We start from the raw sequence: 15,718 nt of genomic DNA on the forward strand, positions 1-15,718 counted from the left end.
TGCTCCAAGGGCTGCAGCCCCTCTGCTCTGGCCAGGCTGGGAGAGCTGGGGGTGCTCACTGGAGAGGAGAAGGCTCCAGGGAGAGCTCCAGGGAATGCCTAAAGGGGCTCCAGGAGAGCTGGAGAGGGACTGGGGACAAAGGATGGAGGGACAGGACAAAGAGAATGGCTTCTCACTAGCACAGGGCAGCATTGAATGGGATATTGGGATTAAATTCTTCACTGTGAGGGTGGGAAAGCCCAAAGAAGCCCTTGGATGCCTGGAAGCGTCCAAGGCCAGGCTGGACAGGGTTTGGTGCAACCTGGGACAATGGCAGGTGTCCTGCCCATGGCAGGGGGCTGGAAATAGCTGTTCCCTAAAGTCCCTTCCAACTCAAACCATTCTGTGACCTGCAAAGGACAGAATGAAGTGGTAAAAAGGCCTAAGACACTCAACTACTTTTCCCAAGCTATTCTTTTCCTAAGGTGAAAATAATAATTGAGAGCATAACCAAACAAAGGTATAAAAATGTCACAACAGAACATAAGTGAAGTTACTACTCCTTATTTACAAACTTGCAAAACACTGTTCAAGAAACATTAAAATTATCAGAATGATAAATAGAACCTGTAAATACCCAAATTACCAATGCTTCTGTAAGAATCACCACTAAATATTTACACTTCCTGAAGATCCATTACAGCTACCAAAGAAACACGAGGGGGGAAAAAACCAAACTGGAGGAAGACCCCACAGCTTTGAGCACATGAACAAACAAAAAAACATTTTACAAGTGGATGCCAGAAATGGCACATTGTGTCAGAATATGAGTATATGGCCAAGAATTACAAGTAATCCTCAAATAAGATGATGTTACGAGAAAGAATACGAGCTGGAATTTAAAAATGCCATTCTAAAACAGAATTTTAAAATTGGAATTTTCAAATGGCATTTAAAAAGGGAATTTTCAAATGGCATTTCAAGACCAGAATTTTAAAATGGCATTTTAAAACTAAATTTTAAAATGGCACTTAAAGACCAGAATTTTACAATGGCATTTAAAGACCAGAATTTTCCAATGACAATTTAAAACGAAATTTCAAAATGGCACTTAAAACCAGAATTTTAAAATGGCATTTTAAAAGGAAATTTCCACATGGATTTTTAAAGCAAAATTTTTCAATGGCATTTTAAAACCAGAATTTCAAAATGGCATTTTAAAATCGGAATTTCAAAATGGCGTTATAAAATGAAATTTTCAAATGGAATTTTAAACTTAAGGTTTTTCAATTGGCATTTCAAATCAGAATTTGAAAACGGCATTTTTAAAACGAGAATTTTCAAATGGCATTGTAAAACAAAATTTTCAAATGTCACTTTAACAGAAAATATTCAAATGGCATTTTGAACAAAATTTTCCAATGGCATTTAAAACAAAATTTTCAAAAGGCATTTTAAGACGAAATTTGAAAATGGAATTTTAGAACAAAATTTTCCAATGGCATTTAAACCAAAATTTTCAAAAGGCATTTTAAGACGAAATTTGAAAATGGAATTTTAGAACAAAATTTTCAAAAGGCATTTAAACCAATCTCAGCAGTGGGGGAAGCAGCTCCCTGCTGCAGCAGCCGCTCCCCCGGTCCCGCCCTTACCTGGCTGCGCCTTGCCGGGATGCTGCTGCTGCTGCTGTGCCGCTGCTCCCTGCTGAGGAGGAGGAGGAGGAGGAGGAGGAGGAGGAGGGCTGGCTCCCGCTGCTGCTGCCGTGCCCGGCGCCGGGCCGGGGGCACCGAGAGCCCCGGTGGGCAGTGGCTGCCCCCGCTTTAGGAGCTGCTTCTGTTCCTGCTGGCGGAAGCGGGGAGGCACCTCTCGGGGCAGGTAGCGGGACGCCGCAGGCTGCTGCCCGTTGGCAGACGCACGCTTGCCATTGCTGCTGTTGGTGAGAGTGCTGGTGGAAGTACTGGTACCGGTACCGGCAGGTTGGGGCTGGCTTAAACTGGTCTTAATAGGTTCTGGCACTAGAGGGGAAAAAAAAGAAACATCATTGGTTTAGGATCTGAAAAGCTATCAGGTTGGTTTTTAACTAGCAGGTAAACTGATGGTTTACTGCCATTGGGGAGTCGGCAGTGTGTTACTTTTTGTGTAGGTTTGCTCTCTGTGATGGTACTTGAAGCTTTTATGCCCTACTGAAATAAATCATCTGTATGGTTTAAAACAGCAGACTGCTGCCTGAATTTTGAAATTCACCATCCACCTGTTGGCAGACACACGCTTGCCATTGCTGCTGTTGGTAGTACTGGTACCGGTACCAACAGGTTGGGGATGGATTAAACTGGTCTAAATAGGTTCTGGCACTAGGGGGGAAAAAAAAGAAACATCACTGGTTTAGGATCTGAAAAGCTATCAGGTTGGTTTTTAACTAACAGGTAAACTGATGGTTTACTGCCATTGAGAAGTTTGCAGTGTGTTACTTTTTGTGTAGGTTTGCTCTCTGTGATGGTACTTGAAGCTTTTATGCCCTACTGAAACAAATCATCTGTATGGTTTAAAACAGGAGGGAGGAGAAAAGAAAGCTTTGACAATACAGTATTGAACAGAACACTCATTTCTGCTGCACCCACCTTGAGCCCCCACTGCCTTTTTCAGTCCGGGGGTGACCTCACCAATATTAACATCAAATGCCAGAGCCTACATCCATGAAAACATTTTCAAGCTTCTAATAAGCTCCCAAACAAACAAGCTAAAAGATCTGATCCACCAGCTTATTCAGCACTCACACTAACTTTGGGTTTCTTGTGGTCTTTATTCAGACACTTAGGACATCCCAGCCACCAACATCTGCACTCCGGGCATTCCTGTGATGCCTCCCACACTAACCCAGCCTGCAGTGAGCCAGCCAGGCCACCCTGCACCCCTGGCACCAGTGACCAGCAGTGCCAGGTCCCTCTGGGGCAGGAGGGAGTGGGCATGGTGCTGGGGGATGGCAGCCCTGGCAAAGCTCACCTGGCAGCAGCTCTCTGGTCACCCAGAGAAACTCTCTTCATCACAAGTTACATCCAATAAGTGCAAAACTGCAGCTCATTCAGTCACAGAGTATGCTGAGTGGGAAGGGACACACATGGAACATCCCCCAAATGCTGGCCCTGCACAGCACCCTCCCCAGGAGTGCCCAAGGACAGTATTCAAATGTAGCTTGAACTCTGTCACAGGCACTACAAACCCACAGTCAGCCTCTCTCCAGGCTCTGACACAGCGAGAAAACAGAACAATTTCTACAGCTGCAGCAGTGATCAGCACCAAGGGAATGCCCAGGGTGGCTTCGAAACAAGCAGGGACTTGACCAAGTCAAATACGCCAAGAAGTCTGACAGAGCCATCAGCACCTCACTTCTCCAAGCTATTTGTTTTGGAAGCCTAAATACTTTCACCTGTGGTTCTGTCTGAACAAAAAAGTATATTAAAAGATTTGAAGTACTACTAATACCTGAAGAGCAGAGAACAAACCTTCCTTAGCTTTGTCACCTAAACAAACAGTTTATCCTTACTTTGAAATTTAAAAAGTAGATAGAAAGTACTGTGGGTTGCAGAGTAATTATTTTCAAATACCAAATCTGCATATTCAACATGCATGTGAAAACTGTTCTATTTCCACAATACAAACAGATCATTCACGTGAAAGAAAATAAGTCTGACTTCATTGCAATGGGTTTATTTTAGCTCCTATTGCTTCTGCTACTACTGGTACTGCAGTGTAAGCATTTACCTCTACTACCACCACCATCACAGAGATGCAAACATTTACAACCAGTGAGATCTGAAGGACTCAGGATTTCTGCAAAGTCATTTACCACAAGGTTCACCCAGAGCACTGCAGACACAGGCTGATCAACCAAAAATAACCCAGCATGGCAGCCAGGGAGCTGCTCCAGCACACACCCCCTGGTGCCAGCAGCTGACAGGGAATGCCAGGGAACGGGAGGAAAAGGACAAGAGAATGGAAACCACTCACTGGCACCATGCCAGCAGAGCTGGGATTTGTCTGGCCCCACGATTTTCATGAGGAATATTAATTAACTGGAAACGTATTTTAGAGAACAAGACAGGCAGCTTTTTCAAAAGCATTATATTCTCAATGTTGTATATATAAATCACATCTGATACTTCCACAGAGGTGTGAATATAGATATATTTATTTTTTAGAAATCACTAATCACTATTCTATCACTGTCATAGAATAGACAACACTTTTCACTTTAATGTAAACAAAAGTGTTTCATCACAAAGGTGAGGCCACAGAAATCCATTTTCCCAGTGTTAGAGACAATGTCCCCTCTACATATCTGAATTACAGATGAGAGAAAAGAACAAAGAAAATCAAATTATCACAGTATTTTAGAATTAAAATATTTCTGCATATTCATGCTCCTGGTTTTTTTTCTCTAATCAACACAGCAAAGTGATTTTTATTTTGTACATCAAAATCTCTTTAAAGAGAGTGCTTAAATGGAAGCTCTTGCAAGAATACTATGTCTACAAATCATGGTAGCTGGAAAAGAACTGCTTGATTACAAAATGACAGGGAATAAAGCAAGAACAGTGCACAACATCACACGAATGGGCTTGAGCCCTAAATTCCAGCTTCATACCAGACTGGAATTGAGACTTCAAACACAGCAACAGTACTTAGAGAATATATATTACAAAGACAATATGACTCTGTGTTCTAAAAGTCATCCTCAGCAATGTTTAACCAGCAATTTTCACTTGATATGCACTGTGAGAAATACCAAATGTTCCAAGTCTCTGCCCTGGCTGTCCTAATTCTGAATTTTGCCGTGCGATATTGGCAATAACCGCATCTTTATGAAGCCCTGAGCCATCCCATGCCCTGAGATGGTGGGTGCCCCTTGCAGCACCCACTGTGGGCACAAGGGCAGAGCTGCCAACCCCCAGAGAGCCCTGGCAGCCCCAGGAGCAGCCTCACCCTCCCACCTGCAAGGAATCCACTGTCACTGCTAATGGCATGTGGGCAGCTGCTGGAAAGGCAGGAATTAAAACACAGATTTTAGCCATTTTATAGCTGAATGCAAAAAATGTTGTTTAAATCGTGTGGGGGAAAGGATTTAACAGGCAGTGATTTTCATAACCAGCACGTGATTAAAGAGCTAAAGCAAAAACATTTAAGTGGAAAGGCTCTTGCAAAAATACAATTAAAGGCATAAAATGAAAGCCTTGAGATTGCTTGCTCTTAAGATGTTTGTGATGGGTATCTGCTTACTCTCCATTCCGAGCTGTACACACACTAAACAATGAGCTTGCTTGTAATAATTATCAGTACTTAATGGTATCTAAACTTCTTAATCCAATTTTACCCAAACAAATCCAATAATTACTCCATATGCTTTTTGATGATTACAATCTCGGGAATCCCAACTGCATAAAAAAGTGTTACGAGCAATTGTAGGTGGATTTTATTAATATAATGAATAGGATCAGTCCAACAGATTTCAATTACAACAATAGCTTTTAAGTACATTTCTATGACATAAGGAAAGAACATGCATAAATGAAAGAAACTGGTTAAGCCACATAATACTGATTTATGGCAGCTTTTTCCTTTCATTCACCTCATTAACATTTCTCTGTATTTCAGAATCCCCCACTCCAGCTCTATAAAACTTGCATTTCTAAAGCCTTCCAGGACCAGACATTCCAGAAGAGAAACAGTTAAACCCAGAAATGCATTCTTGGCTGCTACTGTGACAGGATTTATTTACAGCTTCTATTAAACACAGCAGCTCCATTACAAAGTGCTGGATGTGAGGAGAATTTTTGATTATACAATGCCAATGCCTCACTGCGTTAAACATATCATGCCAGTGTATTATTTTTTTCCTTCAGCAATTCGTTCAGGTCATTGTTTGATGGGTTTATGAATTCATTACAGGAAACAGATGGATCCCATAATTCAGAGCTATTCTCCCAGCCAATCATTTGGGCAATTTTTTTTCCTCATCTTGCTCCCCCCTCCAAATCAACCTTAATGAAGCCACTTCCTCCACGGCCAGTTCCCTGCACTCACACACACACTGCAGCACATCACTGCTGCTTTCACCTCTCTCCAAACACTAAAGGCTTTCCAAATAAAGCTGAGCAGGAGCACAAACCCACAGACACCCCCTTCGAGGTCACACAGAGCACCAGGAACTTACCCAAGTCTGGTTAAGGCAGCCACCAAACACAGCATTAGAGTGGGCAAAACCACAAGTCCTCATTAGTGAGAAACCCATTTTTATTTGCTCACAGAAGTCTGTTGCTGGAAAAATATTCTTGCCTTCCCCCCCCCTCTCCAATCTACTTTCAAAGGCTGAATTTTCATTTAGCAAATTACCTCCTTTGTCTCCTAAGTGCTGGGATTTGCTATCCACAGTGACATCTGCTGGCAACAGCAAAGGCGCTCACAACTATTGCATAAAACCCATTTCTAATGCTTTTACACATAAAATGCCAAATTTTCTCCCTGCATCATCCCCTCCCCCAAAATCATGAACTTCTGGGGAGAAAAAAACTGCAGTCTAACGGCAAGATAATCCCCAAACTTATAATAGCTTTAATAATGTAACCAGAAGTTGCTGTTAGACATCAAAGCCCACACTGAGTGATAAAAGTAAAAATACATGAGTTATTGTGGCTTTAGAACTTTGTCACCATTTATTTAAAGAAATGCCTTGACCTTGGGCCAATTCCTGATGATATCATTTATCTAATACCCAGAACAAATGAAGTCTTTTCCTGGATTAACTTCATTTCCCCCCACAGCTGACCATGGTGCAGCTTCTTCTGCTTCCTCTTCCAGAGGTTTCCTCCCCACTTTCTTCTCTTGTCCTTTACAACATTTCCTTCCTTCCTTAGCCTTTCACCAGCCCAGTACAAAAATCTCATCTAAAATCCACTTCTCCTGACAGACTCCCGAGTTCATGGAAAACTTCTAAATGAGTTATTGGAATTTCTCAGCAAGAGAAGATCTTATGTTCTCAACAGCTGGCTTTATGCAAAGGTATGAAATAGAGAAGCATTGAGGACTCCATTCCCCACCTCCACTTTGACTCTAAAGCAATGTATCCACAAATCCAGCTGACCCCAGACACTCCTTTGTTCCTCCCACCCCTCAGACCCTGTCATTCACCTCAGTTCAAACAAGTTCTGTCTGTTTGCTCACATTTCCCACCCATGTCCCACCAGCCAAAGCTCACTCTATATATCTTAACTATGTAATGGCTGCTGAAATGACATTCTTACTTGATATTGTCATAAGCAAAGTGGGGAAATGTGAGCAAAATGTGAAATTGGTTGAAATGTTCTCTGGGAGAATCAATGGCTTGCTGTCAAAACAGAAAATGTTTCAGAAGAGATTCCACAGGGACTTGATCCGAGCCTACGCTGTTCAATATTTCCTTAACAGCTGGATGATGGACTAGAGAATATCCTTATTAAATCTGCAAATGACACCAAGATGGGAGAAGGAAGATGGGGGTGGTCAGATCACTGTGTGACAGGATCAGAGCTCAGCAGTGAGGAAGTGGAGAAGAGATGTGACAAAACTCCTACAATTCAATAAGGAGAATCACGTCATGAGCAAGGGGAATTAATGCAGAACAGCAAACAACTCACCCCACAGCACTTCTGCAAAAAAAGAAGCAATGTTTTAGCAGATCATAAAACAAAGAGGAGGAAAAGATAATAAAAAAAACTGTAAAAATTCCAATTTGGAATTTTCCAATTGGATTGTAAAGATTCCAATTGGTGGAATGGGATAAACAACCAGCAACCCATCAACTGGAGCCTGGCATCACAAAGCCTTCCCTGGCTGTACCCACAGCTCTTCCAGATGGAGCTGGATCACCTGAAAAGGGCATAAAGAAAATGGGAATCTGGAAAAGGAATTACCACAGCAGGCAGAGGTAAGGGAGTAGTCAGTGTACAAGACACTGGGTACACAAATTTTAAAAAATACAAAGAAGAGGAAATAATTTGCTCCATCCCACAGTGAATAAAACAAGACTTGCTGGGTTTAAATGGCAGTCAGGGAGATTTGGATTTACATTTCCAACAATAAGGATGATTAAGGATTATCTGCAGACATGATACAGGTCCGGTGATCTTGTCTCAGGGCAAGAGGATGGAATAAATGACCTCTCAAGAACCTTTAGAGCACATTTTCTACCACTCTGCATGTAAAACAGAGCTCCAAATCCATCTTACTCAGTTCTCCCACTTCCCTCAGCAGTGACAAAGAAATCCTTTTTCCCTCAGGTTGATATTCCACAGCACTCTCCCCAGCTTCTGCTGGTTTTTAAATAAGTTTCAGATGTGGCCTTTCTTCACTAGCCTTGCTTGCAGATCCTCTCCATTTTGTCCTTGATTAATGTAAATTTGAAATTATATCAGATCTGAGTGACATTTTATCCATCCACCACCACAGTGAATCCTCTGTGTAAGCCCAGCACAGCCCACCCTGAGGCAGAACTTCTGTGCAGCACAGGGTCAGAGCCCAACTCTATTCACAAATTGAACTTTTTTCTTAAGAGCTGGACAATTTCCTAACAAAAACACAGATTCTTGAGTACTTCAGAGCTCAGACACAGGATTTTGTTTCCCTTTCTGGAACAGCATCTACATTTTTTTTCTTTCAGATCTGTCAGCAGAGATGGTGACAAATACATCTTTTGACAGAAAGATACAAAACCTGTTTTGGGTGACTCAACATGTATTTTTAAGGTTTTTTTCAATCCTATTCTACATTATTCAGGTTGGTGTCACATGCAGCAATCTTGTGAAGAATACTTATACTTTTAACAGTTTTAATATTTGCTTCACTGCTTTCCTCCACGTTAACACTGATTATAATTTTAATTTTAAATTCACAATTAATTAGCTGTGCCATTAAAAATGGTACAGCTAATTAGGTTGATAGGTTGTCATCAACAATAGATTGATAATCCAAAGTAAATATGATGCTCTCCCAGTGCAAGCCAAACTCTCTCATGTTTATTGAAAGCTCTGAGTGCACACACATGGGGTTTGCCATCAGCTAATTGATGAGCACAAATTGGACTGCACACACCAGGCTCAAACTCAGCAGCCCAAGCAAGGAACCAGGACTGTGGTTAAACAGTTAAATTCACAGAGCAGCATTCCTGCAGGACGTGAACTGAGAACAGATGGTAACTTTCAAGAATTAACAATTCATCTGTTTCCTTTCAAGCGAGAGCTCTCCAGTAGCAGCATTAATCATGGACATCTCTGCACACAGACCTGCCCAAATGCTACCCCTGAAAAGCAACAGATAAATAAATAAATAAATGAATTCACCTAACTAAAAGCTGCTCTCTGTCCTGAAGCCTCTGACACCTCAGCACAGGAGTATTTCCTTTAACACATCATCACACTTGGAATTCAGACTCCTGCAAACCCACCTCCCACCTCCAGAGAACTTGGCTATTCTAAAGGAAAATAATGAAGCTATTAGAAGTTTTTAATCACCCATATTAATAACATCAAGAAACAACTGCATTAACAACTGTCTGAAAAGGACAGGAGGGAGATAAGAGTCATTGCTGAGATGAATTAACTGGTGCAGGAAATTACTACTGTAAAATTTAAGTGAGAGGGCAGCTCAGAATCAAGTGAAGGATTCTCAGCAAGTGGTTAGAAATGCTGGCAGAATATTTTCAGGTTTTAGAACACTTTCCTGTAGACTGTTCAGAGCTCTTCACAGAGAATTCACATCTTGTATTCCTTCTCAGAGTATTTAGGAGCATCTGAACTCCACCAACTAATTGCATAAAGACCCATTAGGGAAAAATATAAGTCCTATGCCACCAACAGGACATGAGAGCATCCCAAACACAATCCCAATAATTCAGGAACACAGCAAAGGATGTCAGGAGCCAACCATGAGCATGTTCTCCCCCTTCACTCCAAACCCTCCTCAGTGTTGCTCCAGGCAAGGGACCCCCAGCAGGAACCACACAATAAAAGAGTCAGAGAAGACAGGAAACAGCTTAAAGTTAAATGACACAAAACCAACACCATCATCACTGCAAGTGCCAGTGGGAAAATTCAAGCATATAATAACAGATTAAATAACTTCATACAGAGTCACATAAGAAGTCTGGGCAGACCCAGGAAGTGAATCCTTCAATTTTAAACTGACTGTGTGCATTTAATCTCATTAGACAATGTTTTACAGTTTTCATATGCAAAAGAATTTTTAAAAACAAATTTACAAATGGCACAGCCATCACACCTGACGTGTTCTTCCTTCTTTCCACAGAGCACCTCCAGGCACAGACTGAGGAGTAAATATTCTTTACAGCAGAAATCAAATTGTTAAACTATGCACACAAACAGCTCAATATGCAAATTCCCAGTAAATAATACATTCCTAAGAAATTGAAAATGAGGATTTCCTCAGTATCCACTGATTTACTGGATACAAGAGCCTGAAATTTCCTTCACCTTGAACAGTGATGGATCTACACATGCAGCTCACTCTTCAGCTGGGGCTTGAAGAGTGAATCTGAGTGAAAGTGCTTGCAGTTTCATACAGATGTGGTTGGGTATTGTAAAGATACCCCATCATTTCTGCTGGGGTTGCTCTACAGAGATCACTCAGCACTGGCACACAGTGCACAGAGTCCCAGATCCAGATTCCCACTTGGAATGTGTGCTGTACCATGGCCTGTCCATGCTGGGTGGGTGCTCCTGGAGTTTCAGGGTGTCCCAGGGCACAGCCATCCCACCCAGGACAACTGGGAATACCAAACACTCGTGCTACAGCAGGTACAACACCTTTATTTCCACTTGGACACTGGAGCTGGAAAGAAGGTAAGGACTCTCTGGGTGTTTTCTGGAATGCCTGGAATCACCAGTGTGTGTTTCTGGATCAAGATCCTAATGTGGATAGAGAGATCAGTGAGTGCAGGACACCTCTGGGCTGCCAGGTGTGCCTGTGTGATTTTGTGTACCCAAAATTCAGTGTCCAGGCCTGGAGAGGTTGGACACACCCAACAGCCCAGACACATCCCATCACTACACACAGGAACATCTCTCTCCTGGAAACCACAAATACAGCTCCTCCAGGTATTTCATTTCTGTTTTGGGGGATATTTAATTCCTCTCAGGCATGCCCATGGCAGCAGGCTGGGACTGCCTGCAGATGACAGGGCTGCTCTCACATGGGATGTGTAATGTTGCCTGACACTGCCTGTGCTGCTGCAACCATGGCACTGGGCACACGTGTCACACTGACTAAAGGCTGTGCAAACACCAAGCCTCAGCCCTCCTGTCATGGGCATGTATGGTACCAAATGAGTATCTTATGTGTGACACTAAAATAACAACAATTCTGTGAGCAACCAGTAACGGGCTCCTGTAATTTTGGCATAACCCTTCCAGTTCATCTTCTATCTCAAAAAAAGACTTAGTATGTTTATACTACAGCTCTAAAGATAGTGTAGAGTTATCTGAGCTATCATTTTAAATCAGTCAGCAGGAAAAACTGAAGCAGATCCAAGAGAGTGTCCAGCAGGGAGCAGCTTCCCCCTCTCCTGGGCAGTGTGGATTTATTCCAAGTTTCAGGTAGCATCACCCTGAGAAACTGTGCATGGAGCCAAGTCAATGAAAGGTAAACCTAAAATATTTTGGCCTTACCTGTTAAAATCTTGCGTCCTTATTAGGATAACTGAAGATGTGTTCATTTATATTTCATAAAATTATTTTGAAAATCGTTGCTTTGAGCAAGTAGGTCTTTGACATACAGAACCCATAGGGATATCATTATCACTTTAGGGGAGTCTAATAATAAAATTTCACAGACTGTCTAATATAAAAACCTGTTTGGGGCTCTACATTCTTCTTTGGATGCAGTTCCTAGCATTTGAAAGACATGAAAATGTCATTCTTGCCTTCAGAAAAGAGCAGCTGAGAAGAACTTGAAGCCCAAAATGAAGAGTGATCCCTTATTCAGCTGAACCAAATGAAATTAAAGTCATGCTCTAGAGATAGAACAAACAAATGAGTGTTTAAGTCTGCATACAGAGTTGCAGTGGGGGGAGGAAGAAAATACACTGAACTTAAAAATAATATTTCAGGTTTTTCAATACTTCCTTTTAAACCTAAACATGACATTTCATATGCAATCGTGTTTTTCTGAATGAGCTTCTCAATGCTGGAAGGTTTTTGTTTGGAACTCTGAGCTCATCTACCTGACAGTCAAACCTGGAGAGTCAGAAACAAACTCTTCATTTCTGATTCAACACCAAATCTGAAGCAAACTCTTCATTAATTCCCTTAAGCTGAACAGATTTTTTTATGTTTCCAGTACCATTGTGCATTATTGCTACATAGGAAAAACAGGATTTCAATTATTCACAAATGTGAAGAAAGCACTTCCAGAAGTTTACACACCTTCTCCTACTCAGGCTCCTCAGGAAAATTTCCTGAAGAAAAGCAGACTAAAACCTGATGGGGGCTCAGCAATCATTTCCCTGCAGGTAAGGTGGAACCTAAGGAAATTCCAAGTGAGTTCATTTGCTAAGCACACCCTGCAGGAAAGTGTCACAGACATCTTTTGTGAAAAATAATCCTTTCTTTAGGATTTTTCCCCTTTCTGAGAAGCTGTGGCCTCAGCAACAAAATGCAAACAATGGTTATCTGCTGCTGTGGAATGCAACAGGTTAATTTGTGATTGGTCTCAGGTAAATGTTTGGATTTACTGACCACTCACGGCAGAGCTGTTCTTGCTTTCTGCCTGGACACAGACCTTTGTTATTCATTCCTTTTCATTCTTAGCTTACCTAGCTTCTGAGAACTTTCTCTCTATTTTTTTTTTGAGAATAGTTATAATGTAATATATATAATAAAATAATAAATCAAGCCTTCTGAACATAAAGTCAACATTCTCATCTCCTCTCTTCACCTGCAACCCTTGTAACAGGACAGCCCAGTCCCTCAGGGAGCAGAGCCCAGGGAAACTTCTGAGATCCCAGCACCACATGGAGCAGGAGAACAAGGCCACAGGATCCACCCCATGTTTCCAGCAGGGTTGTTGTCCCAGTGACAGCCCTGTGTCACCATAGCAACTTTCACCAAGAACTCACAGTGCACCCAAACCAACTCCGAGCTAAATTAACTTACTGCATGTCACCAGTGAGAAATGACTGTTCAGAGGTAATTTTCTGTACTAATATGTAATAGAGTTAACTCTCTAAATTGAATTAAATTAATTAAATGCCACTCCCAGTAAATCAGATTCTATTACATGAATGTTAAAAGAAATTAAAGATGTTTTAATAAAGATTACTAATAATAACTTAATATTATTACTTAATTTTAATTCAGAAATTCTGCTCAGTTTATTTTAGACACATGTCTTGCCCTCACTAGGAAGGAATAGCTAATTACTCCACATGCATTACACACAGTTACTTCATAGAAATGGGCTTAGACTTAGCTAAAAGAAGTAACACCAGCACTTTAAGAAGAAATACAGCTTGGTTTAATGAGTGGCATCCTAAGATTCTTCCTCCCCACTCACACTTTGGGTAAACTGCACACTTTCAATGAGTCACTGTGTCCAGTTTCCAAAGGGTTTCATTTCTGCCTTTTGCAGAAAAATATGAAAATGTCTTGTAGTAAAGCCAATTGCAAACAAAGAGGAAAACACCATGTCTGCCTAGGCAGGGTACAAAAAACCAGCCCTTTAATGGCTTTGCAGATCTATCCCACAATGCATTGTTAAGTTTGTTTTTTAAAGTAGATTCTTGCACTTTGGAGGACAGACAGCTGGGAGGCAAATCTATAATGCTTCCAATTTCTCAGGTAAATAAAAAGTGAAAATTGCAGCTGATGGTGTTTGTGCTGTCCCACCACCCTGACTTGAACTCGGGACACACCAAGACACTTCGGGCAAAACCAGGGGGTATTTACCAATAATCACTCAGAATTATGAACTGTGTGATTCAGTTTTATCCATTACTGGGGTTGCAGGAAGAAGCTGTGCCTGTGCTGAGAATGCAGCTGGTGACAGCAGAGGGAGCACACGGAGCTGTCACATCTGCCACTGGCCACAGGGTGACAATGACGTCAGCCCAACACCAGAGGAAAGGCAGCACTGCCACTAAAAGAATAAAAATGGTAAATAAGGATTAAAACATTCCCTGAATCTCCAGCAAATGGGAGTTAAGGCTGTGACAACCCCGTGGGGTGGAGCAGGATGAGCTTCAACATCCCACCTCCATTGCAGGTATCAGTAAAATGAGATTATGGATTTAAGTGTTCAGTGTTACTATGGATCTAAGTTATTATCCATAGATTTAAAGTTAGAATTATATATATTTTTTAAAGTCTTAGTAGCTATAATAAGGCAGCAAATCACAAAGTCTTTTACAGATCTTTTCTGGGAAGGAAAAGCTGAACAACTGAGGAGGCTGAAGACAACCTTTCGCCTGATTTCCCAGAGTGATCAGTGGACAAGATTGGAGATAACTATACAACAAAGGAAAAAAAATTAAATTATTGCTCTTGGAAACTGGCAGGAAGATATAGAAGCTGTAGCAAGACATGAATTATGATGGAGCCTGTGTCAGAAAGGTGGCACTGAACACATTTTCATCCTGGTCCACTCTGAAGCCTTTCTCCTGTTTTGAAAGGAAATTCTAGGTGTTCACACAGCAGGACAGAATGCCAGTGCAGGACAGGACAGCCTGACACCCCCAGCACCTGCAGAAAGGGTGCTCATGGTTTGACAATCAAGCCTAAACAACCCAGTGGGAAATTATGGCAAGGAATAGATTTAAATGTATACTGCAGGGGGGAAATGGGTAGTGATTAAACAGGAGAAATGGGGAGTGAAAAAGAAACTGCACATTATCAAATTGAGGTCTTTATGGGATAAGGTATCGGAAATTTGGGAGTTTTTCATGAGTTTAAGGACAGAAAAGTGAAAAAGAAGGATTAGCACTGCCCTGAACAGCCTGGATTACAGAGCTCTGCAATGGGGTGAGCATGAAAGGCACAGAAAATAAATCAGCCTTAGGTTTTACTTGTGAACAGCAGCAGGTTACTGTCCACAGATCAACTCAGGGGCATCTTAATAACTCTTTAATGACATTGTGCTGGTTTTGGCTGGGACAGAGTTCATTTCCTTACAGGAGCTGCTGTGGGGCTGTGGTTTGGATGTGTGCTGATAACCCAGGGTGTTTCTGTTACCTGGTGCTCACAGAGAGCCAGGGCCTGCTCTGCTCCTCAGCCCTGCCAGGACCCCAGGAGCTGGGAGGGGACACAGGCAGGACAGCTGACCCCAGCTGAGCCAAGGGAATACTCCACAGCAGATGGTGCCATGGTGACCACACAGAGCTGGGGGAGGAGGAGGAAGATGAGGATGTTTGGGGTGGTGGTGTTTGTCTTCCCTCAGGGATGGCTGAGCACCTGCTCGCCATGACAGTGGGAATCAACTCCCTGCTTTGCTTTGCTTGTGTGTGTGACTTTTGCTCTACTTAATAAACTGTTTTCATCTCAACCCACGAGTTTTCTCACTTTTACTCCTCCAATTCTCTCCACATCCTGCCGGGGGAGCGAGCCCCAGCTCCTGCCTGGGGTTAAACCACAATATACAGATACTGCATTTCAAAAAAATAATTCTCCACTAACTGGAAGGATTTCAGAAGAAGAAAAACATA

General features: G+C 42.0%; 1 protein-coding gene across 10 annotated transcripts in view; it reads right to left on the reverse strand.

Moving 5' to 3' along the window:
- The window catches only part of TNRC6C (trinucleotide repeat containing adaptor 6C), a 101,884-nt gene that overhangs the window by 55,207 nt on the left and 30,959 nt on the right, over positions 1-15,718 (reverse strand). For all 10 annotated transcript variants that reach the window (XM_074555050.1, XM_074555047.1, XM_074555043.1 and 7 more), the window contains exon 4: positions 1,632-1,994. In XM_074555050.1, the coding sequence (XP_074411151.1) occupies positions 1,632-1,994 (363 nt within the window). The remainder of the gene's footprint in view (positions 1-1,631; positions 1,995-15,718) is intronic.

Source organism: Zonotrichia albicollis, chromosome 19 (genome assembly GCF_047830755.1).
Source record: "Zonotrichia albicollis isolate bZonAlb1 chromosome 19, bZonAlb1.hap1, whole genome shotgun sequence".
Lineage (NCBI taxonomy): Eukaryota > Metazoa > Chordata > Aves > Passeriformes > Passerellidae > Zonotrichia > Zonotrichia albicollis.